Source organism: Takifugu rubripes, chromosome 9 (assembly GCF_901000725.2).
Source record: "Takifugu rubripes chromosome 9, fTakRub1.2, whole genome shotgun sequence".
Classification (NCBI taxonomy): Eukaryota; Metazoa; Chordata; class Actinopteri; order Tetraodontiformes; family Tetraodontidae; genus Takifugu; species Takifugu rubripes.
Window position 1 is genome coordinate 6,933,024 of NC_042293.1, and position 26,547 is coordinate 6,959,570.

The 26,547-nt window shown below is 41.0% G+C and overlaps 4 protein-coding genes across 7 annotated transcripts; 2 read left to right on the forward strand and 2 right to left on the reverse strand.

Annotated features, from left to right (window-relative positions):
- Nucleotides 1-1,750: 1,750 nt before the first annotated feature.
- On the forward strand, nt 1,751-9,177 carry LOC101066798 (kelch domain-containing protein 10-like). 3 transcript variants are annotated; one of them, XM_011607173.2, is made up of 11 exons: nt 1,751-1,983; nt 2,528-2,620; nt 2,804-2,861; nt 2,937-3,025; nt 6,398-6,552; nt 6,626-6,774; nt 6,864-6,948; nt 7,025-7,091; nt 7,174-7,221; nt 7,290-7,429; nt 7,532-9,177. In XM_011607173.2, the coding sequence occupies exons 1-11, from the start codon at nt 1,899-1,901 to the stop codon at nt 7,739-7,741; spliced, it is 1,179 nt and encodes a 392-aa protein (XP_011605475.1). In that variant the 5' UTR covers nt 1,751-1,898; the 3' UTR covers nt 7,742-9,177. The 3 variants fall into 3 exon arrangements, with proteins under 3 accessions (XP_011605475.1, XP_029697502.1, XP_003967363.2); XM_029841642.1 differs by having other exon boundaries at nt 2,119-2,620; nt 2,804-3,025; XM_003967314.3 differs by having other exon boundaries at nt 2,804-3,025.
- A 48-nt stretch (nt 9,178-9,225) lies between these two features.
- On the reverse strand, nt 9,226-15,758 carry LOC101066577 (low affinity vacuolar monovalent cation/H(+) antiporter-like). Its single transcript, XM_011607172.2, has 20 exons — nt 15,628-15,758; nt 15,030-15,188; nt 14,850-14,956; nt 14,661-14,769; nt 14,253-14,369; nt 14,111-14,172; nt 13,739-13,888; nt 13,466-13,657; nt 13,286-13,385; nt 13,056-13,197; nt 12,779-12,962; nt 12,399-12,498; nt 11,446-11,573; nt 11,183-11,214; nt 10,734-10,846; nt 10,502-10,647; nt 10,320-10,414; nt 10,176-10,254; nt 9,990-10,098; nt 9,226-9,809 (listed from the first exon to the last, which is right to left on the reverse strand). The coding sequence occupies exons 1-20, from the start codon at nt 15,692-15,694 to the stop codon at nt 9,736-9,738; spliced, it is 2,265 nt and encodes a 754-aa protein (XP_011605474.2). The 5' UTR covers nt 15,695-15,758; the 3' UTR covers nt 9,226-9,735.
- A 990-nt stretch (nt 15,759-16,748) lies between these two features.
- Nucleotides 16,749-19,888, forward strand: LOC101066347 (zona pellucida sperm-binding protein 4-like). Its single transcript, XM_011607171.2, has 8 exons — nt 16,749-17,635; nt 17,995-18,179; nt 18,260-18,360; nt 18,442-18,599; nt 18,677-18,869; nt 18,948-19,086; nt 19,159-19,240; nt 19,323-19,888. The coding sequence occupies exons 1-8, from the start codon at nt 16,801-16,803 to the stop codon at nt 19,424-19,426; spliced, it is 1,797 nt and encodes a 598-aa protein (XP_011605473.2). The 5' UTR covers nt 16,749-16,800; the 3' UTR covers nt 19,427-19,888.
- Nucleotides 19,889-22,034: 2,146 nt separating this feature from the next.
- On the reverse strand, nt 22,035-25,498 carry tmem263 (transmembrane protein 263). Of its 2 annotated transcripts, none has more exons than XM_003967288.3 (3): nt 25,334-25,498; nt 24,290-24,358; nt 22,035-23,300 (listed from the first exon to the last, which is right to left on the reverse strand). In XM_003967288.3, the coding sequence occupies exons 2-3, from the start codon at nt 24,354-24,356 to the stop codon at nt 23,002-23,004; spliced, it is 366 nt and encodes a 121-aa protein (XP_003967337.1). In that variant the 5' UTR covers nt 24,357-24,358; nt 25,334-25,498; the 3' UTR covers nt 22,035-23,001. The 2 variants fall into 2 exon arrangements, with proteins under 2 accessions (XP_003967337.1, XP_011605471.1); XM_011607169.2 differs by lacking the exon at nt 25,334-25,498 and adding an exon at nt 24,702-25,310.
- Between the last annotated feature and the right edge of the window lie 1,049 nt (nt 25,499-26,547).

Below are 26,547 nucleotides of genomic sequence, written 5' to 3' on the forward strand. Positions count from 1 at the left end.
GAGTGTTTTGAAGCCTAAACCACGAAATAAAGGAAATATTAAGCCAACCACAGTGCATGTATGCAACAACTGAAGACCTGCTGGCTTCCATCACCTATGGACAGCTGAAGACTGCTGCCCTGCTAATGTAACAGCTGAAAACCTTCTTCTGTCAATGGACGCGCTGCTCCTACAGTATGTTTGAGTCCTGATGCCTGTTACCTTGTATGTAATAGCTGTAACATTGTTTCTACAACCATTGACGTGGGTTTAAATTAATGTTCACCAACAACACAACGCAACCTCAGGCATTTCAAAGAGGCCAGCGTCACACAAGTCCTGTTTAAGTAAGCCTTGTTTTTGACCCCTCTAGAAGCATCAACCCTTCACCCCAAAGCTTCAATGTAGGGAGATTTTCTACAAACGCCCCAGCTGCAATCCAATACAAGTTTTGCCAGTGGCTTTGAGTCCGTTTCACCACTGTCAGCATGTAAACTGTCATTTGCCAACTACAGACCTACCAATACGTGACGAGTTCGCTCGGATTTTTTTTTATTTTTTAAAGGTGGTCACACCTCATGTTAGGTACAAACATTCCTCATGGAATCTGTGTACTGTATATGTTTAAAGATGCATGTGGGTAAATTAAAAGGTAAATATATGAACAGTGATTCATATCATTGGTGAAAATATGACCTTGGGAAGAAGTGAGCAACTGTGTACAAATATTGTTTTAGGTAAAGAAAATTAAATAGAATGAAAAATCCAATTGTGGCTCGTACCTTTAGTGTTAGTATTATTATTGTTATTTATATGGCTTGTGTAAACAGGTCAGGGCCCACAAAAACTAACAGAGCATGGTGGATTTTGTTTAGCATTATTGCTCTCAGGTTTCCATTTCATGGAGTACATGCAGTGCATAAATGTTAAATATTAACATGATTGCATTTACGGAGTAAAACATTCAAATGTTGAGATGGTGAATAGTACATAAAGAGCTTTGAATTGATTAAGTAACCTGTAGGATCCAATGTTTAGTTATTATTGTGCTCTGTGTGATCAACACTGTATTCTAATGTTTTGTTTTCTTTACCAGTAAATGATAAAATACACTTTGTGGTGGGATTGGCCCACTTGTTGCCTATGCTCCTCCAGCCTATCCAAACCAGCTTCAAATCCAGCGTTAACGCGTGTCAGCAAAGCAGCCTCCCAAGATCTGGGGTAAAGGTTAAGTCTTGGTTAAGTGAATCAAAAACAATCAATCAGCACAATCAGTTGTTTTGTTGGCTCTCAAAGTGATTTCACAGGTCTTTATTATCAAATCAATGTCAAGCCTGGACCCAATAGTTATACATTAAAACAACCAAGCCATGCTTTTAATTTAACACTTCCATTTAGAAATGCTATTGTTTTACAACCATTTTACTTTGGTTCCCTGCAGTATTACATTGTTGGTTTACCATATTTTCAGTTTTTCTGTCAACAGAAATAAACTTTTTGCATTTACAGTTGGGCAAACAATTGGAGATCCATCAATAAAAAACAACAACTATTGATTAACATCACTCTTGATTACATATTACAATTTCCTCTTTCCTGAAAACACATTAGGAACCGCTTGTGCTTTATCGTACAGCCTCTGATATTAAAGATTTAATACTAACAACGCTTTCTTTTCTTTTTCTCTTTTGCAATTTTGTAACACAACATGACCGTATCATTCTTGAATGCGTCCCAAAGAGCTGCGCGCATTCTGATTGGCCCAATTGGGGCAGCTGGCTGTGACGTGCCAGGCAGCAGCGGGTCTGCCTGGGCTGTCGGCAGTCTTTCTTTATTTTGGTTTGATTTCCTCATTCTCATGCGCCTAAATTTGGTCCAATTCAAGCGTGCGAATCACACCTGCGTGCTGTCCCGTCGATATGTCCTCCGCAAAATATGACGGAACCCTCAGTCAGCTCAATAAGTTTGAGAAGCTGTCCTGGAGGCCTTTCAACCGCGACTCAGGTTTGTAAACAAAAAGAACAAGCTCAGAAGGTGACTAACGGTGATGAAGGCCGACACAGTCAGGCCTGTTGCCATCAAGTTAAGCATCCAAAGACTGAAATATTCATCACACATTGGAGTTCCCGATGTGTTTAGGACACAGGCCAAAGCTCCAGAGGCTAACGTTGCTACGGAAATGAGCGGCAATTAAACTGGGAATAAAGACAAACATGACTTTCACCGTGAAAATCTGGATTCTTAGAGCTGAGACAAGCCATGATGTTCTTCAGAGAAGAAGCTGATTCAGCTGAATCAACTCATTAGAAGTATTATTCTCTTTTATGCTGATTAAATTGTTCCCAGAAGAGATGTTTCTTATTAATCAGGATTAAAACCAACCAGTAGTAATACCAGTGACAAGCACCACATCGATTTCCAACACATTAGACAACACATGAGACACACAAACCAGATCCTACTTATTTCTGTGTATCTTTATTGCAACTGTTAATGGGAATTGTTGACATGTCTGTGCTGTTTCTGTGGTATTTTTACTGCCTGACAGGCTCAAAGAAGCGGGCACGATGGCTTCAGGCTCGACGCATCTTCTCCCCATCTTGCCCCACTCTGAGAATCCCCAACAGGTTTTTGAGAGAAGGTTTTGAAACCCGCTGACCTTTGTTCCTCTAATAGTAGTACAATAACGACATAAAGTTTTCCACTCTCAGTAAATTCCAATGTTTATTGTTATTGTGTTCAGGAGATGACCACCAATGTTTAAGTTAATATTTCAGTTTCGTTTGCATATTTAAACATTCTTTGCGTCTTAAATGTCCTACAGGTCATTGTGTCCCCCCAGCCCGGAGTGGACATCGCTGCGTTGCCGACAGCAACAACCTGTATGTGTTTGGAGGCTACAACCCAGACTTTGAGGAGGCTGGTGGGGCAGAAAATGAAGACTACCCTCTTTTTAGGGAACTTTGGAGGTTTCATTTTGCCACAGCCACTTGGCAGCAGGTCCGCACAGAAGGCTACATGCCCACCGAGCTGGCATCTATGTCAGGTATGGACCAAGGTGCTTCTATCAGGATTGCGGGTTCTACACCTAGCCAGGACATTCACAGGAATTGTTGTCAGTAACTGATTAACAGTCACCCATCACTGGGTCTCTGACAACACTGAGCTTAATTAATTATTAAGATTAAAAAGGTAACAGCTTATGTTTTTCCATTTTGTGTTTGTCTCCTTCCCTTGGCTCCTATCCCATCTGATCAACTTTACATGTTTCTTTGCGTTTGATTGAACCACATCTGCGCTACCCTACCTGAATATATGTGCTCCAACAAATGCACAAGGTTTTCTAGTTCCACAAAAGCTGCAATTTAAAGAGAAAATGTGTTGAGAAGGCAGCTCCCCAGTGGATGTCTCCTTAATCAATCAATCAATCAATCAATCTTTATTTATATAGCGTCTTTTACAATCAAAATTGTTTCAAGGTGCTTTCCAAAATCCCAGGGCCTAATCCCAGACCAGCAACAGTGGCAAGGAAAAACTCCCCTTTAACAGGAAGAAACCTTGAGCAGGACCAGGCTCATGTAGGGGGACCCTCCTGCTGATGGCTGGCTGGGTAGAGAGAGAGGAGAATGGGGAAAACAGGTAGTGGAGAGAGAGGAGAGGAGAGGACGGGCACAGAGCACAGAAACACATACAAAAATACACTATTTATGCAAGCCGCCGGCCGATTGGGTCAGCGGGGTCGGAGGTCATCATGTAGCTCCGAAGGCGGCGATACCTGTAAATGCATACAGAAGGGTGGGGGGAGAGAAGCAGAAAAACTACACAAGAATCAGCATAACTAGTCTGCTTGATGAGGAGGAGGGGAGAGGAGAGGAAACCATGACCCAGTGGGGTGACAGAGGCCTGTCAGGTGATCATGTTTCTGGACCCCGGCAGCCTCGGCCTATAACAGCATAGCTAAGATGTTAACCTAATGATTAGACGACCCTCTAAGTATGATAATTTGTCTGTCTATGATAGTAACTGGAACTACAGAATTAGTAACAATAGGCTTTTTAAAAAAGGTAGGTTTTAAGTCTGATCTTAAAAGTAGCGATGGAGTCAGCCTCCCATACCTGGACAGGGAGCTGGTTCCATAGCAGGGGGGCCTGGTAGCTAAATGCTTGGCCCCCCATTCTACTCCTAGAAACTCTGGGAACCACAAGTAGACCAGCATTCTGAGAGCGGAGCGGTCTATTGGGCTGATAAGGTATCACTAGCTCCTCCAGGTAGGATGGAGCTAGGCTTCTGAGGACCTTGTAGGTCAAAAGAAGGGTTTTAAAAATTATTCTAAATTTAACGGGCAGCCAATGAAGAGACGCCATTACAGGAGTTATGTGATCTCTTTTGTCAATACCTGTCAGAACTCTGGCTGCAGAATTTTGGATCAGCTGGAGGCTTCTTAAAGAGTTGTTTGGACACCCTGATAATAAAGAATTACAATAGTCCAGCCTGGAAGTAACAAATGCATGGACTAACTTTTCAGCATCATGCCGCGTCAGTAGCTTCCTGATCTTTGTGATGTTCCTCAAGTGAAAAAAGGCACTTCTAGAGACTAATTTAATGTGTGAGTTGAAGGAGAGGTTTTGGTCAAAAGTTACTCCTAGATTCCTCACAGAGAGACTAGATGTTAATGAGATACCATCTAGAGTGATCGTGTGATCTAATCTATCCCTGAGAGGTTCAGGACCAAACACCATGACCTCAGTTTTTCCTGATTTAAGGAGGAGGAAATTTGAAGTCATCCAGGACTTTATGTCTTTAATACAGGTCTGAAGCTTCACTAACTTCTCTGTCTCCTCTGGTTTCATGGATAAATAAAGCGTCATCAGCGTCATCAGCATAACAATGAAAATTTATCCCATGCTGCCGAATAATGTTCCCTAAGGGAACCATGTACAAGGTGAAGAGGATTGGTCCAAGTACAGAACCTTGTGGAACTCCATGGCTAACCCTACTGTATGAAGAGGGAACGCCATGGACATGAGCAAACTGGTATCTATCAGATAAATATGATCTAAACCAGTCTGGTGCTGTCCCTTTAATCCCAATCACATGTTCCAGTCTCTGTAACAGGTTGCTGTGATCAACTGTATCAAAAGCAGCACTGAGGTCCGGCAGAACCAGCATAGAGACCAGTCCATGATCTGAAGCTATGAGAAGATCATTAGTAACTTTAAGAAGTGCTATTTTTGTACTGTGATGAGCTCTAAAGCCTGACTGAAACATCTCAAACAGGCTTTTTCTCTGCAGGTGCTGCAGTAACTGAGTCACCACCACCTTCTTAAGAATTTTAGAGATAAAAGGAAGGTTGGATATTGGCCTATAATTTGCTAATACGTCAGGATCCAGTGATGGTTTTTTAAGCAAGGGCTTAATCACTGCCACCTTGTAGGACCGGGGTACATAACCTGCCACTAAAGAACCATTGATCTGGTCCAGGATAGAACTGCCGATCAATGGTAAAACATCCTTCAACAGGTGTGTTGGGATGGGATCTAAAAGACACGTGGTGGTCTTGGATTTCTGAATTAGCAAAGACGCCTCAGAAAAATATATAGGGCTGAAGGAGCTTAAGGGCTCGTTGGAGAACCTGTATGTTCCCACAGTCAGGACATCTGGTGATGGTCCAGTTGTTGGGATGGCCTGGTTAGCTTTCTCTCTGATAGCTAGAACTTTATCAGTGAAGAAGCTCATGAAGTCTTCACCAATAAGGGAAGAAGAGATACGTGGATCTAAAACACTGTGACTCTTGGTTAATTTGGCCACAGTGATGGAACAGTGAAACCTGGGGTTGTTCTCATTTTCCTCAATTAAAGAAGAAAAATAAGCTGTTCTAGCCTTACGGAGGGCCTTTTTGTAAACTAATAGACAGTCTTTCCAGGCTACATGATAGCTGTCTATTTTACAAGAATGTATACAAGTTAGTCATGAAGTTACAGTCAGTTTATGCATCTATAATCTCAATGATTTACAGTCTTGACTTGATCTGTAATTCCTCCTTTCTTATAAAGGAAATGACAACCTTCTTCAGAGAAATAACATTTTCATAAAGTTGCAAAATGTATATGAGGTTTACGATGAATTAGAACTTAATTTTGATTAGCAGTTACTGAGATCCTGTGAGCCATCCCATTAAATAATAAAATACTAACCATTCAATGTGTGAAGTATTTTACATGTTAATGTAGTTTAAATGATGTGGGTGTGGCAGAGGACAGTACTGGTGTAATAATCACATGACGTCACACAAAAGAGGAGATAAAAAGAAAAGGATTCAAACTCGTTGCTGGGGGTGAACATTGATGGTAGGGTGTTGCTGTGGATCAGTCACATGTTTAAGAGATACTAAATAAGAGCGCTTGTGTTTGTCTCTCAGCCGTTTTACATGGCAACAACCTTCTGGTGTTTGGCGGCACTGGGATTCCATTCGGTGAGAATAACGGGAACGACGTACATGTTTGTAATGTTCAGTACAAACGGTGGAATTTGCTGAGCTGCAGAGGAAAGAAGCCCAACAAGATCTACGGACAGGTAGCGTTTCCACCCTGGAGATGTGCGGCCTCTTTTGGTGTTACAAGTGTTGAGTGTTTTGTTCTGATTCCAGGCAATGATCATCATAAACGACTATCTGTATGTGTTTGGAGGAACAACAGGATATCTGTACAGCACCGACCTGCACAGGCTGGACCTGACCACCAGGGAGTGGAGCCACCTGAAGCCCAACAATGTACCCTCAGACCTACCTGAAGAAAGGTCTGACAGAACACCTGCTTTAATCTGATAATGTGTCTGAGACCTGCGTCGGGAGAAATTTGATGAAAAATGAATTTATGGTGATACAGGTACAGACATGAACTTGCTCATGATGGACAGAGGATCTACATTTTAGGAGGGGGAACTTCTTGGACATCATACCCCATGGACAAGGTGGTTTAAATCAGTACCCATCAACAGAGCATAGCTCCTCACTCTTATTGATTTATTTTTATTTATTTCAAATCAGATCCACGCGTACAATCTGGAGACAAATTTCTGGGAAGAGATTGTCACCAAACCTCACCCAAAAATAGGTTTGTTAGTAGGTGTTACCACAGTGCTGCCCAAAGCGTCTGTATAGATCTGACGGTGTTGACACTGACGTGATTTTGACAGGATATCCAGCTGCCCGCCGGTGTCACAGCTGTGTTCAGATCAAAGAGGGTGAGCAGGAATTCACATTTTGTAAAACTCCTTTTTTGAAGCACGCCTCACGCTGTCTCTCCCATCAGAGGTGTTTATATGTGGGGGCTACAACGGAGAGGTGATCCTGTCAGACCTGTGGAAGCTGAACCTGCAGACCTTCCAGTGGACTAAGATGCCGGCTGTCATGCCGGAACCAGCGTACTTCCATTGTGCCGCAGTCACTCCGGTGGTTACACACCATTTACAGCTGTCTTGTTTTCACCAGTCTGAGGTGAAATCTTTCTAAAGATCCTTGAAGCCTTCCTAAAATTCTAACTCTCCTCTTCAGGCTGGATGCATGTACGTCCATGGTGGAGTCGTCAACATGTCCGGGAATCGAAGAACTGGCTCCTTGTACAAAGTGTGGTTGGTGGTGCCCAGTTTGCTGGAAATGTCCTGGGAGAAACTACTGAAAACCTTCCCTCACATAGCTCAACTGACCACCCTCCAGCTGCTCCACCTGGGACTGACACACACACTAATCCAGCGGTTCAAATAGACGGAGGTACAGGGGTACACGAGGAAAGGACTATTTATGTTGTTGAAATATTGAAGAGTCTGATGATGTTCGATGGTTTTAAAATGACTCTGAATGCCTTTTTACATTTAGGCTTGCCTAGATTTTATTTTCTATTTCGGGGGGGAAAAAACATGCTCTTTTGACTGTGACCGTCACGTTCTAATTTGCATGCTTTAGCCTGAAGCCATGCATGCACCCACCAGAACCAGTGCCCGTGTCCCCTCCAGTTCCAGTTATGTCAACATGCAAAGTGTGTTGTTGATGGTTGCACGACCAGTTTTGAAAGCTATAAAGAATCTTGACTCAGTTACCAACCTTTTTTCCTACTTTGAGCACCGCATTCATAAACTCACATTTAAATAGACATTTTCTCTCAAAGAGGCCCACTGTTGCTAGGTGATAGGCATGCTTTCACCATGACACATTTTTGGCTGTGGAATTTGCTTGATACGAGGACATCGCATTCTAGCATTAATGGCCTGCGATCTGACACATGGAGAGTGGAACTGTTGCAATGTTGTCCTCCTGTGAAAACATCTGTAACTCGGCATCACTGTGACTCTTCTTGTGCCTCTGAAAGTATTGTTCTTCTAAAATAGGAAAATAATTCCTACACATGTAGCTGCAGTTATTTCTCTTTATTTCTTCATTTGGTGCCTTTGTGAATACCAACACGTCACACTTTGTTTTAATGATGTTTTTTTATATAATTTTGTATTTGATTGTTATTATTATTTTCTGTTCCTATCTCCCTGCTGCTCTTATGTCCATTCTCAGTGAGGTGGCACCACTGGCAGCTAAACCTTCATATTTAAATTAAATTCTGATATATTTTTGACATACGGTATTTATTTTATTCCCTGTGCTATTGGTTTATTACAGAACCATTCATTGTAAAAGGTTGCTCATTGATACCTTTTCTGCCTTTTTTTCCATTTCCAGTTTAATTTTTGGGTTCATTTTAACCAATTTTGATCATCTGTTATTACATTTTGGCTTGTTTTCCAATTGTAAGGCTGTGGTGCATTGCAAAAATATCAGTTCAGAAAATTAGAGCATCTAAAGCTCAGTAAAGATGTTAAATACTGTCTGTGCAGAGCTCCAGCCTACATATCTTCATTTAAAGATGTGTTTGAAATGTCATCAGTGCTTGCTGTCGTACTAAAGTAACCCTCCCAATACTGTTTTTTTTATTTAGCCTCATTTAAATGCTACAGACGTGTAGAACATATTGTCTGGCTATTTTTACTTATCTTCTGACTGCATAATGTTTGAGATGCAGTTATGTCTGATGCCTGTTGCTATGGTGTGCATGTCAGTTTGAATATTGGGCTGGAAGGTGAAAACTGAGGCTTTAAAATAAGAAGATGTTTGGTAATTTTGGTCTGTACACAATAAAAAAACACACAGCCTTAGAAGATACATCTTTCCTGCAAAGCGCAGCCAGCAACCTCACATTATCCTCAGGTTTTTAAAAAAAACATTTATTATAATTGATCTTCATTGCCTGACAGGTATGTTCCACTTTTACACAAAATAAAATGCAGCACTAACTTTTATCAAAATAGTTCCAGTGCAACTAACTTCCCATTGTACCGTTAATCCATGAAATCAAATATTTAATACAGAAATCAGAATGGTTAGAGGAAACCAGTGAGGAGGAAGGACCTGCACTTGAATTAGAAGGTGACCCTGTAGTAGCTCAAGCAGTGGGATATTGCATCACAATTAATATGGGTTAATCATTTATAGGCTTAGTTGTTTACTGCTTTTGACACATTAACTAATCATTAGCTGTTCTATGAAATGCTATTAAAAGTTTCTGACTAACAGAGGTAGGTAATTCCACATTTGTAACAGACAACTCCAGTGATTTTCACTACTGAAAACACCCCATCTTCCCACAGTAGCCTTAGTTTATGATGCAGTTTGTGGAGCGGCATTACATACTCAAAACATCTGTTGAAAGATGATCAGCAGCCTGCTGGAGATGGAGCAAAGTAATAGAGAGCCAGTAAAACAAAGTAGACAACCACCAGAGCTGTGCCTGTAGGGAAAACATCCGTAAGTGAATCAGTGTGTAGTAGCAGGGATTATTGTACTCCAGTGTACCACAGCTATGTTCAAAATAGTGATGTAATTACAATGTAATGCAAATTTTATATCTTCCATTATTGTGTGTATCTAAATGTACAGCACCTTGTACCTAGAATATTTGCGAACGTACCCTGAAAGTAATCCGACTTGCCATCCATGAAGATGTAGTTGGTCAGAATAACACTGAAGATGCTGGCCCACAGGTGCAGGTCGCTGAATAACAGCACGAACCCCACATCCTATCCAAAACAGACCGTCTTTAAATACAAAATGATAGAACCACTACATATGTGTAGAAATGTCTTAAAAGTCTTACATAGAAGGTGTTAAATAGGACCAGAAGTGGAATCTGTATCATGCAGACCTGAACAGCAATGCAGATCCCCACCTCCAAGCTGCAAAAAAAGGCAAATTATTCGGCAAATACGCACTACAAATATCTATATTTTGAGGGAATTACCTCAGACTGATGTTGTTGTAGAGAGCAAACTGGATTCCATTGACAATTTCTGGGATCTCGGGCACCATGGCCAAAACTGTTACCCCAATGAAATACTGGAGGAGCCAAATACAAACGTTGGTGTTTTCCCAGGAAACAACAAACTCAAAGCTATCTGAGCATGCTCAGAATCGTGTGCTGACCTGTGAGACTTTGGGCTGGTTAAGAATAGGCTGAATGTTCTCTGTGACCAGATCAGCACAAGCAGAGGTGAGCACCGTGGCCAAAACCAGGATGAGTAAGGACCTCCACCTTGACCAGTGGACCACTGCTCCATGGTTCCCTGTGACTGCACAAAGAGCAATGCGTTGACCAACTGTAATAACGCGACTCTTAGCGGGTGTTGACTTTGGTTTCGGAGCAGGAGACACATGCCTCGTCCTTCTCCTACATGGATGTCATAGATGTGGGAGTGAGTCTTCAGTGTGAAGATCAGACCAATGATGTAAGCAGCTGGCAAGAGAGCGGACACTGTGTACACCAAAGGCCTGAGGACAAAAACCAAGATGAGAAACTTGACCAACACAATTTAAGGAATGTACGCTTTCATCGTCAAATACTTTTAATTTGTTTCATGTAACTTTTTTATACTTATGTAAAAGATTGGAGCGAAGATGTCAAAATACAAAACAAACTCATCCCATCAATCAAATGCTTTAATACATTACCAAGTGTTTGAAGCCTGTTCTATGTTGTACAGGTACGATGCAGTGAATACAAGTCAGCTTGTGTCCACGGCTACTGCCCGACCATTAAATAACAGCTGTAAAATCACCCCAATCATTACAGTTATTCAAACTGCTGTATATAATGTATAGACTTACTCAACATGGTTGTGGAACAAAGTACCATTGAGCTGTTGGATAAAACATATGGATAATGTTACACAGAGTTGAGTTAAGAACACATTTAACACACACACACCCACACACCCATTATTAACAGAATAAAAAGGGATGTCCAACCAAGAGCCACAAGGAATCTACCCCATCCGGAATAACATCCTCCTCAGGAATCCAACAGAACGTCCAGGTGTTTAATGTGACTGTTAGGTGTAGAATTTGACATTTGTCTGTGGCTCACTAACCACATCATAGTGACAGTTGTGACAGACGAATGGCCCACTGCCCGTGCTGTTGCCTCCAGTGGAATTAGTGCAAGCCTCACACACCAGACTCCCATAAGCCTTGGAGAACAGCGTAGGGGCAAAGACACCTGTCAGTCATGGTTGGGGAGATGAGTATGTGTAAAACATTTTGGTAATTGCACATTATTCTTGCTTTAGCAGCCTAGAATAGAGTAACTGGAGACTTGGACAGCAGAAACTGTAGCACATGAGTCTCAAGAAGCATGTTTTGATTTTGCCACTAGGTGGTGCAATCTTTAGCAATTTGACCAGCTGACTGTCTGTCTGTGGCTCCAACTTTAATTCTTGACTTTCCATTATTTTATACCTATGCTCTTTATAATTGATTTAAATGATTGTGCTAAAGTGTTAAAATGCACTTAGAGTCTCAATATCAATATCATAATATTCATTTTTAGTCTCATGTAGGAAGGAAGAAGGAACTTTTCCTCTTCAGTGACTGTTAGATGTATTTTTCTTTGTGACATTACTCATTTGAATCTTATTTGATCTTGCAATTGCTTTGCTATAACTCTGACTTTGCCACCTATAGTTTGAATGCATCCTTTTTGACAATAACCCCCGTTTATGTCAGACATTATTTTTTTTTAAATGTTTAAACAAATCAAACGTTTTTAAGGTGACAGTTCACAGCATTTCCAAAAATCCTTAAAAGGCCGAATTTAAATGTGATTTCTCGTTCTTCCTACAAGTTGCCATAATAAATTCTAATAGGACTTTAGCATACAAGCCTTAAACTGTCTGACCTACAAGAGTCAATATTTGACATGTCATCACAAAACACACAGGAGCAAAAACACCCCGTTGACATGCCAACAAACTTAAAATTGTCCTTATCACTACTGTTGTTTGATTACTATATAGAAGTCGATTAAATGTTCTGATCTACGTGCCTCCAACAGAGATGAAGAGCAGGGCAGAGCTCACTCCTGTAGAGCGACTGTTGAAGGTTTGCTCGCTGTGTTTCAGTCCTCCGATTATCATGCAGACGCCCTGAGAGCGGGACAAAGCATAATGGCTTATTTACTAGCGTTGCTTGGTAACCATAAAATGTCCATGTTATGATTGCAATATTCAACCAAATTTTTTTTAAACTGAATTCATATTGAAGTCATATTGATCTGAATGTGCGTCAAAAGAAACTCGCAGTTTTCTGATTTTCTGAAGTTCTTCCAGGTCTCAGCCGGGTGAACCAAATCACCGAAGATCCACACAAACAATCCTTGAAAATATGCATTAAATGCTGTAAGTCATAACAAGAAGATGGACTCACGGGGATGAAGAGGGTACATCCAAGCAGGGTGCCGGTCAGTGTTGATTTGACGACCTCCTGTAGACACGGGTTGGCTGCCTGGTGCCCTCTGAGCAAGGCAGTGATGTAAAATGTCAACTCTGTGATGGAACCAAAGCTCGCATTCACCACTGCACCCACAGCAAAGTTACTCTGGGCTGAGATACTGCAAGGGCAAAGATGATTGACAGTTGAGATCACATTCAGTTTCTTTAAATGTTCTTACAGCCACATTCTAAATCTCTAGAAAACAACTCACCTGGCAATTCCCATACCAATATAATATGACAGGGGGATGATGGAGCTCACTGCTACAGCAAACTTGACATCAGAGCTGGCGTACTTGTTTTCTTTGTCAATGTATCCAATAATCATGGCGATTATAACTAGAGGCAGAAGATCTTAACTTAAGAGTCAAAGATGAAAACAAGTCTACGCACTCACACACACGCACGCACGCACGCACACACAGAGTGCAGTAAAGGATACTGACAGCAAACACATTGATCCCATCTACAGTGTACTTGTAATAGTACCAGTTTACAGCTTGGTAGCAGCACAGTAGAGATTTGGCCTCCTGGCCTTGTTGCTAAGGGCAAATCAAAGAAACAATGCCAGTGAAAGAAAAACTGAAAAACATGTTTTAAGAGAACAATAAATATTCTTTACCTTCCTCTCTGAGAGATGGGAAACTGAGACATCCTCGGGGATCAAGAGAAGAATGACGCTCATGGTCCGGACGTGCATCTTGGCAACAGGAATGGTGAAGACCAGAATCCAGGAGAAGAAGCATGCCAAGGAGTGGATGACCACCAGAGGAGGATAACCCAGCAACAGCCACACATATGTGGGGAGGCGATACTACAAAATACGATGGAAAGATACTGTAGATAGATTGATGGCCGGCGGGAAGGAAAGACAGGCAGACAGAGTGATAGATACCCAGAATCCAGCGCGGTACAGAAGTTGTTGCGGTTGCTCTAGGAGCTGCTCCTCTGTGGGTGAAGGCAGCAGAATGGGTGAGTTGTCATCTTCTGGGAGACACTCACACTCAGGGACTTGTTCACAGCATCTTCTTAATGTGTTTCCAATCTAGTGAAATGAAGCCAGATTATTGACTTTGCTTGTCTATAAGAGGACAGACCTAACCAAACCCACCTGCCATAAAAACTACAGTGTGCAAATGATACTGTACAAATAATAAAATTCAGGAAGATATTGTTCTATCAATTCTTTTAAATTTCCAAAAAACTAAAAACTTAAATGATGAATGAGGATCTGCTTATCAAAGCAACAAGCAAACCCAAAATGCACCTGATGGATTGCTTTGCCAAAAGGCCACAGGAAATAGCGCGACAACTTCAGGCAAAGTTTGCCTGAAAAGTCAAAGAGAGGGAGAATTGTTGGTTACATCTGACTGGCATTAAGTAGAATGAGTGCATTATTACAGACCTACCATATGACGCTCCTGTGACGGTGAGGAACAGAAGAATGCCAACCAGGAAATATGCTAGTGAGACCCACCAACCAAAGAGAAACACATAGACCACATTTCCACATGTGACGAGAGAACCTGAATGGCAAGAAGACAGGTGAGGGCTTTAATGACCTTCACAATAACAAGCTGCCTCCATGTGATTTAGATGGAATTAATTATTTTTGTAGCTTTAGCCACATGTCTCCTATTGCTGTGGCCAGAAGCCAACTGTGTAATACAGTTGTCTCACTTATTGTACAGTCAACATATGTATGTTGCTTTTCGGTTCCATTCTATTGTGTGACTTTGAAGAAGCCATCACAGCACTGAGCAAAACAAGGCCCCACTTGCTCAATGCGAATGATCCTTCATCACAAACATTAATACCTGTGTGTGGCTTAATGGAAGTCAGTTCAGAGTAGAGCTCCTTTACAACCTCCGATCTGTCTTCAAATGGACGCTCTGTCACATGGCTCTTCCATTTTCTGAAACCAAACTGCCGCACAGACATGCCTGACAATTGTGCTGCACTCACACCATTACAAATTTTAGCAGAAGCATCTTTTAATGTCTTACCCTGTAGTTGTTGGCCAGCTTGTTGGCCTCCACTTTGTTCTCTGCTTGGATAGACAGCTTGCTGTAAGTCTCCAAACTGCCGTCATCACCAACACAATGACTTGAACCTTCAAGGACAAAAGCACCAAATTGAAGCGCTAAACACGCTGAACGTGAGCATTTCTGTTGCTGGCCACTGACATCTGTGGATAGCCTGGCATTTTGTTGCTCCCAGGGCAGGAATTAAGGTGTGAGGTGATGATGGAGTGCCCGGTGAATGAAGGTGCAGATCACCATACAACTGTTCGCTGAGCTGTTCATGACTGGGAGCTGCATGTTGGGAAGGCTCACACAAATAATCTGGAACAGAAGGCACAATAAGCAACACAGAAAATGTATATATTTTTCTTACAGTATGAGTAAATATGTAAAAAATGCCCTTAATTTAACTGACGGATATATTTTGTTTAATACAGATGAATAAATACAGCATTACAGACACCAAAGAGGTAGAGGTGACGACTTCCTCTTGTTATAAATAGTCCAGTACACACTTGGTAGTCTTCCTTAGATAATTCCTCTTCCTACAATAAATACTAAGCTCATTTAATGACATTTTTAACCGTTTATCAAAAGTCCAAACTTCCAGGCAAAACTTGTTTTTCTTGATTGACATTAGGCTGCTGCTAAATGAAACCTACACAGCCAGTTAACAGACCTGACATGACGACACCGACAGTCCTTTTATGGACATTTTGTACGGAATTACTGTGGAGTAGTTTGCATGGCCTGTGCTCACCGTGGGTGTTCGGCCTTCTCTTTCGCCTGGTGGTCTCAGAACACGGCACACAAACCTCCGCAGACATCGCAACGACTGGGCTTTCAAGCCGCGTACATACGCACTGGCTAAAGAGGGATTGTGTCGCGAAGAATTGTGGGAATTGTAGGCTACACGCTCCTTACACAAAATCTCCTTCAAATAGCAAAAGTATGCGCCAGTGTGTTGTGAGTTAAATAAAATTGGTTTAAGCCACTGGGAAAATACAATCAAGTGAGGCTTATTTATTAATCACTCTCATTTTTAGGGGTATGATAGTACCAGGAAGTATAACGGCAAAACTGATTATTTAGTCATTGGATGATTAGTAGCCACAGATCCTGGACTTTATCCCTGAGATTTCTGTCTATTTCAATGTTGGTCCAAATATAGGATTTCACTAGCAAGCTGAAATCCAACAATCTGTGTGGGGCCAAAAGGTGGTTGCACAATTTCTTTATCATTGAACTTTAAGGTGAAATAATGTCTGTGTAGATTCTCACTGAAGAAACCTTCTGGAGAGAAGGTAAAACATCTTCAAAAAAGCCCTAACAAGTCCAGTCAACTCAGATATTTTACTATGGATTTAAGATGAACCCTTTGGTGCTAAAATGTAAATCTAAAGTCAGATTATTAAAGATGCAAAGGCTAACATGAAGCCTCATGAAAAGCCCCAAGAGCTGTCTGTTTATTCTGTGGCCACTGCATTTCCATCCCTCTCTTCTGTGGTGCAGTTACCAGGCACACACAGATTTAGTTTGCTATATAGTGGAATGGAAAAAGTTCACAAAGGTGAATGTCCTCTTTCTTGTGTGAGTAAATATTTAAGGACAACCAGACGAGACCACAAAGACCTTTTAAAGTGACTTCAATGACCAAACTTCCCTCCACCCCAGTAACCTTGTCTGACACTGTTTCAACATTCATCCAGATCTCAGCTTATCAAATCATATTGAATATATGTATAAAAAAACAAAACAAAACTGCACAATACACCCATTCTAAGCATGGCTATTAAAACTGCAGGCTGTGATTGGTGATGATGTTGACCAGAGGGTGGGGTTTACTTTTTTTTTTTTTTTTAAAGTGCAGTCACATATAAATGTGGCTGCACACAAATGTTACTTGGGGATCAGGACAAACTGCTTTTGAACCATGCTGAAGTACTCGACTGCTACTTCTTTAGTGGCACTAGCACTGCTAGGGTGCTTTGTTGGCCAAGGGGTAGAAGCTCAGCTATCCAGTGACAATCTTATGCCACGAGCATCTTTTGTTCTAACAAAGCCACAGACGCAATCATATCCAGGGACCCACCCTGGACACCAGACTCATCCAGGGACCTCTGGAATCCATAAGCCTTCAGGTCCCAGACCCCAGAAGCCTTCAGATCCCAGACCCCAGAAGCCTTCAGATCCCAGACCCCAGAAGCCTACAGATCCCAGACCACAGCCGCCTCCAAACCAAAGACCCCCTATTCATTTTCCGTGGAACCCAAACAGACCCCAGAAGCCTTTAGATCCCAGACCCCAGAAGCCTTCAGATCCCAGGCCCCAGAAGCCTTCAGATCCCAGGCCCCAGAAGCCTTCAGATCCCAGGCCCCAGAAGCCTACAGATCCCAGGCCCCAGAAGCCTACAGATCCCAGGCCCCAGAAGCCTACAGATCCCAGGCCCCAGAAGCCTACAGATCCCAGGCCCCAGAAGCCATATCCTATAACCTCAAATCCATCGTGGTCATTTGCAACCAAGAAACCTTCATATCAACAGGTTCAGCCTCGAACATCTCCAGTAGATCAAAAGGTCCCTCAGACTATATATGATCCATCTCCGGGGGGTGATCACCAGACTGTTGTGACAAAGAATCCTAATTACAACATATGCGAAGTGGAAGACAGCCGTAAAGTCCCGTGCGGAAGAGTTGAAATTTCTTCTTCTGAGTGCCTAGAAATCGACTGTTGCTATGATGGTTACGGTTGCTATTTTGGAAAAGCAGGTGAGTTTATAAATTACTCAGTAAAAAAGCAAAATAGTAATTCTGTAGTTTATATACGGTATGAGCATATTGGACAGATATTTGGTGAGGTTTCTTTGATCAAAAGTGTGGTTCATTCATTTCACATTTTATTTCACATTTGAAATATCAAAAAAACAATCAAAGCCCTTCTTGGCATTTTGTACATACATATATAGTGTTCATATCCATGGTATGTATAAGAACATCATAAAACTTACATTGTCAATATCAACAGATAATTTATTTCACAGTGAAAATATTAGTTTAGAAGTGTGGATTCTCTTGTTGAGTGTGGATTCTCATGAACAAAACTTTAATATTTCATCTTTTCTCCACAGTTACTTTGCAGTGCACTAAAGATGGCCACTTCATTGTGGTTGTATCCAAATATTCCACCCAGCCCAACATTGACCTTAATTCACTCTCATTGTTGGGAGATGGAGAAAACTGTGGACCCAATGACTCTAACTCAGAGTTTGTTATCTACTACTTTGCTGTTAGTCAGTGTGGCACTATAGTCAGGGTAAGTGTTGGAATTGCTTTTAAAATTGAGGACCAATATTCTCTGATCTTGCAACTGGATTTAAAAAAAAATTGTTGCAGGAGGAAGATCCCGGTGTTATAGTCTATGACAACTTTCTGTTTTCATATTTTGAAACTCAACATGGGAAATACGGAGAAATTACCAGGGATACCACTTACGAGTAAGGCATTTTTTTCTTTCAAATGAACCTGTGTTGTTCAAAATTGTGACTGTGAAAACAAACTTGAGTTCTCTCTTTTAGTTTATTGTTCCAGTGTCGGTACACAGCCACTGCGATTCACTCTCTGGTTGTAGAATTAATTCCGGGAACTTTACCCCTACCAGTCGCTTCCACTGGACCCCTCCGGGTACATATGCAGTTAGCTAATGGGATATGTACCACAAAAGGTTGCGATCCAGGTATGTCTCTTTTAGCCTTTCAAGGTTCCTGCATTTGCAAATAATTTTTATGCACTTTATGATCTTGGCTTTCACAGTGGTTGCAGCCTACACTTCTTTCTATGAACCGCACGACTACCCAGTGCACAAAGTTCTGAGGGAACCTGTATACGTTCAAGTTGAACTCATGGAAAGGACTGACCCACTTGTAGTCCTGACACTTGATCACTGTTGGACAACAACAAGCCCCCACCCTCACACTTATCCCCAGTGGGACATTTTGATCAATGGGTAACTAATGTGATTGTTATTGCACTGTTTGAAAGACTTTTTACCCAAAGTTCCTAAACTAATTTGTCCTCTATCCAGGTGTCCAAATCCCGATGACCCTTACACGGCAGAACTGGTTCCTGTCGGCTCAGATGTGCCATTCCCAGGTCACTACAGGCGCTTCCTCTTCTACATGTTTGCCTTCTTGGACGACGTTTCAGAACCTACGTACCAACAGGTTATTGATGACCCATAATTGTCCCCCAAAATGTTTTGCATAGCAGTACTTACGTGCTTTTCTCTCTTACAGCTGTACCTTCATTGCAGTACCTCACTGTGTCTCGCTATTCCAGGCAGCTACTGTGAACCAAACTGTTTCAGAAAGATCAATAGTGAGAGCTCACCTTCTCTGATACGGTTATAATAATGTAACAAATGTATACAATCTTACCACATTTGTGTGTTTCTCTGCAGAGAGAGAGGCAGCAGCAACGGCCACAGAGAAGACAGTTGAACGCAATGTTGTGGTTACTGCTGGACCTGTGACCATGTCCGCCCCAAGCAGTACAAAAGAATAAGAAAGTATCCAATAGTTATTAGCATATAAATGAAAATGTTTAAAATGTGAGTATCTAATGAGCTAAAAGAGTCTTATCACATTTGTTTCCTGAAGCAATTTTGTTGAGACACTATGTGAGGGAGTTTTTTGATCTTTCTGTTAATTTTTACTGCAATTTAGGGCAAAGTTATGTCAGACAAAATTCTAGCAAAAGCCGATTTTCCTCTATCTCTCTGTCATTAATTCTATTTTGCAGCTGTGCAGGGTGTCATTGAAAAATTGTTGGAATTCACAGAAATGTGTTTGAAAATACTGCTCAAAAAGAACAGATACAACTACAAGGAATCCTGCTGGAACTACAGACCGACACAACAGCAACTGCAGTCAGAGATGTTGTAGTAACACAGACTGTTGGTTGAATATTGAATTTCATTCAATGTTTTCAACATAAAAAATATAATAAATAAAAGTTTCAAGGCTATCACTTTGTTCTGGATTTTTTTTCAGCTGTGTCCTAATAGATATGGAAATGATTAGAAACAAAAAAGAGTAAACTCTTAAGAGAGTTTTAAAACAGAAATGCTTTGCCTTTTAGATTAAAATAATAAAAATTGGCGAAAGCAAAGACAGCATGATAATGAAGAAAATACATAGAAGAAAACACAAGAGTTGGTTGTAAACTCATTTCAAACTATTCAAACTAAATACTGATCAAAATGGGCTGAAATGTAATATTTCAGGTTCAATGAAACACCTCCAAAAAATGTGATCATTCCTATTAATATGGGGACACGTCTGTCCCTGTAGGAACATGTCAGGCTGTATTTCATCACCAGGTGATAGACCACACAAAGAATACTCAAACATCCACTCGATCATGTGTTCAGAACCAGATCGGCGTGAAACATTAGTGATCCTGTCAAATAAAAAGAGGATGGCAACGTTGATTACATTAAGGACTGGTGTGTTTGTGGGGGGTGTTCCGTTATCATTTCTGTGTAATTTCTATATTTTTGGATTCTTTCAAATCTCTTCCTTTTTCAGAATTTTATCAATAATGGTTATAACTGAGTGGTCAAAAACTCAACATAAGGAAATTTAAAATGTCACATTTCCCTGAACAAATGTGTAAAACCTTTTAAGCAATAAACACAAGTCTGCAAACACATTAATATACAAACAATATTTTCAGCATAATCGGGGTAAATCTCAGTCACCATTATCATACACTAGTTTACAGTTTATGATATGAATTGGAGTTTTATTTATCACAATTTTAACAGAGCTACAATTTTTACTTGCGTTCCTGATGACGTTTACAGAAATTGATTCTTTGGCAAACCTAGATCAGTTTGTTCCCTAAAGCTGCACAACTTGGATAAGCATTAGATGACCTGCTCTAGATAAGCTGTGATGACATGAAGTCAGGAGGACCTTTTAGGCCTGTTTGACCACAGGATTTGTTAACTCTGTCACTTTGTCAGTAAACACTTTTGGTGTCAGACTGTCATCCACCTCAGGGTCATGGTCCCCTTCACAAAAACGGTAGACAAAGACACATCTTGGAATTGAGAACGCCCCAACCTTAACTTTGGCAACGATTGCATCCTCTTATTTACATCTATTAAAGTTTCTTCAGTATTCTGAAGATCAAAAACACCCTTAAAAGGAGCAGAGCAGCCAACATCTTCAATTCACAGGTGCCGCGGTGCCACTTCCTGTCCACATCAGATGAGACGCCACAAACTGATAGACATGATTCAGAGAGGGGATTTATTTATTTTTTACCTAAAGGCTTTTGGAGACCTAACCTTGACTAATTAAATAATAAAAAATATTCTACAATATAAGGGTTTTTATTTTTAACCTTATACAGGAGAGTTGTTAAAGGAGTTTTTCCTTTCTGCTGTTGCTTATTGAGGGTTGGGCCACAGGTTTCTGTAAAGCACCTAGAGACAATTTAGATTGTAAGAGACTCTATATAAAGCGATTATGAGCATTTACATAATAAATCTATATAAATAGATTTGATTTGAATGTCTGAGGAAAACCTAGAGCATTGGTTTGGAAAAGTTTAAGGTGTTTCTTACAGCAGCCAGAAACACCTTAAACTCAGAGGGAAATATTCTGGCTTAAATATTCACGGGGCACAAAAGAAAAATGGCCAACTCAATGTTCAGACATAATTCTAACGTGAGCAACAGCCCTGATGTAGGACCTTAAAATCAATTTTGCTGTTGATCATGGGGCATGTCCTCAGGAAGCAATTTAATCAAATTAAACAAAAACTGTAACTGTTCATGCTCGGTCAGATGCAGCAAGGCACGAGGTGCCAAGACCTTTGACTCCAAGAATGCTGCCCCTACATGACCACCATGTCAGTGCAATCAAGCCGCCTTAAACAAAAGTAATAAAGTCAAAATCCCTCCAAGTGTGACAGAAAAAGGAAGCATCTTGAGCTTTCAGGACTTGAGTTTGGGATTATGGAGATTACCTTCAGAGTTCTGTCATGACAACACGAAGAACCTGTGTACTATGAAAATTATAGGTCTACAGAGTGAACTGAACTGATTTGGCAATTCAAGATGCTACAAGGTGTCAGAAATAAAAAGGTGATAACACTATAATAAAGCTGTAACAAACAACCCAACCTTGTTTTATTTAAACAGGTTTTGTATACAAGTTTTTCTCAAATTCTGAAGCATTTCTTTTGCATTTCAGAAGGCTCCGAACATTGAACACAAGTGTATAGCCAACAGGTCCAACCATCAGACTGCTGCGATGGTAGAATCCTTCTTAGGATGGAGTGTTTTGCTTTGAGATCTTAAGTGTCACTTCAATTACAGGATTTAAAGCTTCTGGCACATGCTCAGGTAACTTCACAGTAACAACCAGCAACATGTTATAGCATATATAAAAATATAGATTTAGTCTGGCATATAAAATCAAATCACTTAAGTTGTGTCTTTACTGTTATTAATTTGATTTTGTATCATGAGTTGCCTTCCATTGCTGTCTGAAGGTATCCACCAGAGGGCGATGTGACTGCAAGGCAAAAACCCCCAAAACAAAAACAAAGACATTTTTTTTTAAAATTCACAGCAAAAGTGACCATTTTCTTCCCCCTCCAAACACATCTTTGAGCAGACGTGACTGTTTATTTGGGGAATCCGAGCTAAATGTGAGGAACTACTGAAAAAATGATTGTGGTCCACATTTTTTACAGTTTACGGTGGCAGATTTGTTACACGGCAGATTGTCCTGCAAGCAAAATGGAGCTTTTCCTACTGTGCCAGATGTAAGCTTGGAGTGGAATGGTTTTGTTTTTTGATTATAATAGAAAAGAGAAACCAACATTTTGTTGAGACATTTTCAGGCACATAGTTGAGACAATAGTTGTGCAAGTTCTCCGGGAGAACAACAGTTTCTCTGAAGGATCGTGAAGAACAAACCAAAGGGAGGAAAAAAAAAAAACTGCCCCTCACCAAAATGTGCACAAAAAAACCCCATTTGAGTCCTCTATTGCTCTTTTCCTACTCATGAATACTACGACAGGTAAACACAGTGAAATCCATAAGCCTCCGCTCGCTCACATCAGTCTGACTTGTCCTTTTTTTTGCCGCCTCCTATGGGAACTTTGTTGACTACAGCAGACCCCACAGCGGTCACTCCCCCAGCTACGGCACACACGCTTCCTTTCACCAGCCCCACGCCCATCCCTGGAACTGCGGCGACAGAGGTGACGGCGGTCTTGGTAAGGTCCAGGCTCTTTCCTCCGATCCAAGTCACACCATTGAACGTGGCTCCAATAGCTCCCTTGGTGGCCCCATACAAGCCCCCCGCGAATCGACCCAACATGCCGGGCTGCGTCTGCGGGTGGTCCTTGCTGTTGTCTGATTTCAAAAGGAGAGGGGAAAAAATAAACTATCATGTAAAGACCAGCCAAAGAAACAGACGTCCACTCCAGTTGCCACCAAAACCTCATGACAACAGCGGGGCCGTTGTGATCCCAGCAGCCGGAGGTTCGCTGTGCTGTTAAGCTTCCTTCAACTCCTTTAGGGATCCTTTTAGTGATCGAGCTCAAACTGCATTTTCAAAAAGTGGTACGACAAACCTGATCTGCATACAGTTTTAAAAGTCTAATTTCACTCAAACAGGTTTTTTCCCCTCCACCTTTATTTGTTGTGAAGGCACAATGTACATCACTTTAAACATAAAATGTAAAATGCTCCCAATTATAGCCTAAAGGATCATTTCTATCAGCGCTCTACCCCTGTCAAAAGGAGCGGGGCCATAGCTACTGTGACTATTCACATGGAACCGAAAAGACATCTGACGCGCAGAAGGATGACAACCTTAGTGTCATGCTGTTGCATCAAATCCCAGCATGGATCAGATGGATTTCAGAGCCACTGCAGGTGTTATAGTCACCACAGGAGATCCTGTATAATCTGAGCATGCACTTTTATTTATGTAGATAAAGACAGAAATAATTTAGAATATGTTAAGGGTGCTTGCCAAACTACTTGTCTGCTGTTAATTTAGACTATCACTGTTTTATTTAATCAGTTGAAAGTTGTTAGAAAAAGGGCCACAAACACAGCATCATGCTGGGACTTTTTTCTCAGAACTTGTTCTACCCCCACATTAACCTTGAATTTTAATTTAACAAGCATGTCAATCCTTAACCCTGCAAAAGAGAACCATTAGAACTGCAATGACCAACCCTGGCTGTTGAATTATCGGCGTATCGCTCGGATAATCTATGTCAGAATCCTCATTTTTCATATTCCCCATTTCCACAGCACCAAAGTGGGTGACATGTCCTGAAAATGATGACTTTGTAGAAAGAAACATTGGGTGTCAGAGGCTAAAGGCTTACCTGTCCCTACAGGCTCATGGTTGAGGTATGCAGGCATGTCCTCAGGCACCTGTTCTGCCTGACTCATGTCTGCATTTGAGAAGCAAAAGAAAACAATTTAAATAAACACAATTTGAGAGAGAGACAGGCAAAAGACAAACAAGAATCCTACTATGTGAATGAGCCATCCTGGTGGCTTCAGGTGATACAGCACATATATCTTTCTCCTATCTACAGTAATAGAGAACATAAGGAGAATTATCGATTTAAAGCGGTTTAACCCCCCCCCCCCCCAAGATATGCAATTTTTCCATGGAGGACAATCCGCCACCTTGTTCTACACGTGTGTGCAAAAACTTTAGAGGGCGTTAAATGTCAATAGTTGGAGAACGAAGAAAATAAACGAGAAAAAACTCCTCCAAACAAGGCAGACCTGTCTGTTCCTGAGCTGAAAAACCAGATAAAACCAGCGGCCGAGCACAAAATGTCATTCCAACACCATTTTCATCACATCGCCTTCTGTCTGTTGCTTTTAAAGAACAGTGGAATGAGCTGGCAGTGAGCAGCTGCGATGATGAGCAAACACGACCAGTCTCTGTATCCGGTTAGCTTCACCTTTAGCATCCCTACATACGTGTCCAATAAACCAGGATGCTTGAACGAAGTTCAAAGGTGCCTATTTCAGAGTACCGGTAGGCAGATGAAAAGGGCAGAAAAAAATAAGTGCGCAGTTTCTTTTTATTTCATCCCCAGGTCGGAGTTTTTGCATCGGGACGCCGCAAGTTAAGCTTAGCTTATTTACGGATTGTTCTGGTTGAGACATTGACACGTCACACACCAAACTATCACTTTAATCCTCTTCTGGGCCAATTTGTCGACGATTTTCCAGTGTTTTTTGGACCATTTTAACACCACGACGCTGACCTCGAAAGCGATTTGCGATGAAACAAGCGGTTAAGACATATGACTTGTTTGTTTTATTCTCAACTCGAGCTGCAGAAGTTATCATGGCTGACGCTCATTAGACGAACCGAACCCTCCCCAGCGCACCAACGCAGCACCTACCTTGGTTTGTAACGATACCAAACCGAACCAAGGTACTGCAGCCTGTCTGAGGAACGAGACGAACCGAATCAAATAATTGATCAGGTTCTGCGGCCCGTAAAGATGTTGCTGGTGCAGAGTGAAGACCAGTTGTGGCGCTGGACGATATTTTGGGGGAGGATCGAAGTCTCCACCCATTAAAAACACACGCACACGCAAAAGGGACAAGCTGTTCGAATATACTGCTTACGTTTAAATAAGATGACATACGTGGACATCAAAACAACCTTATTTATTATTGGTGATATTGCTGACAACCAAGGATAATTCCATATTTTATGCATCTCTTTAACGAGCTGAGGTTAGTGTCTGAGACGTCACTTCCGCTGTAAAAGATCATGCAGCATTTTTAAAACCAACCTTAAATGTTTCTTTTTCTTTAGTAGTTTTTTAATGCGAAATAATCAATTACAGTACTAGGAACTGATTGGATTTTCAAAAATGAAATAAAGATGTCACAGAATATGTGTGGAATATGGAAAATAAAGAATTAGAATTTTGATATTCTGAAATAGGCAACCAAGTGATTTAAATCAGAATTATGACGTCTCCCAATCCTCTTCAATTGGAATATTATTGTTAGTACCTGTGTAGTTACACAGTAGAATAGGTTTCAGTAATTTGAAGAAATGTTAAGTTAAATTTATATTTGAATGCTTCAAGAAAAAATGTAGGATCTTTAAATTGACTTAGTAAACTGCATTTAACAGAGAAGTAACCAAATTAAACATCTAATGACCAAAAACTATTTTAAAAGTCGCTCGTTATTACAATTGTCTTAATCGTAAATTCCCCCTTAACTGACGAGTCTAAACTACGAATTCGAGACTAACTTCAGTGCTAACCATAGCAACTAATCGTTTATTCGAAATAGCGTTTATTTGGGCTAACCGAAAAGACCCCCAAATTTATAAATCATTGCATGGTGAAATATTCCATGCAGTTTGAATATTTTGGAAAGATTTTAATTTTGGCGGGAGGGAAAATAACAACCCTCGTCTCCTGAAGCGGATGTGACGTTATATCCTAGCAGGCGCAGAATTTTAGATCGTCTATTTCACGAAGAGGTCAAACATCGTTGTTTACTGATAGAATGATAAGCGACTCAAACGGAGGCGTATTTTCTTGGTGACACCCCCTTTCATTAATGAATAAGACAACTATTATTTGCGTGT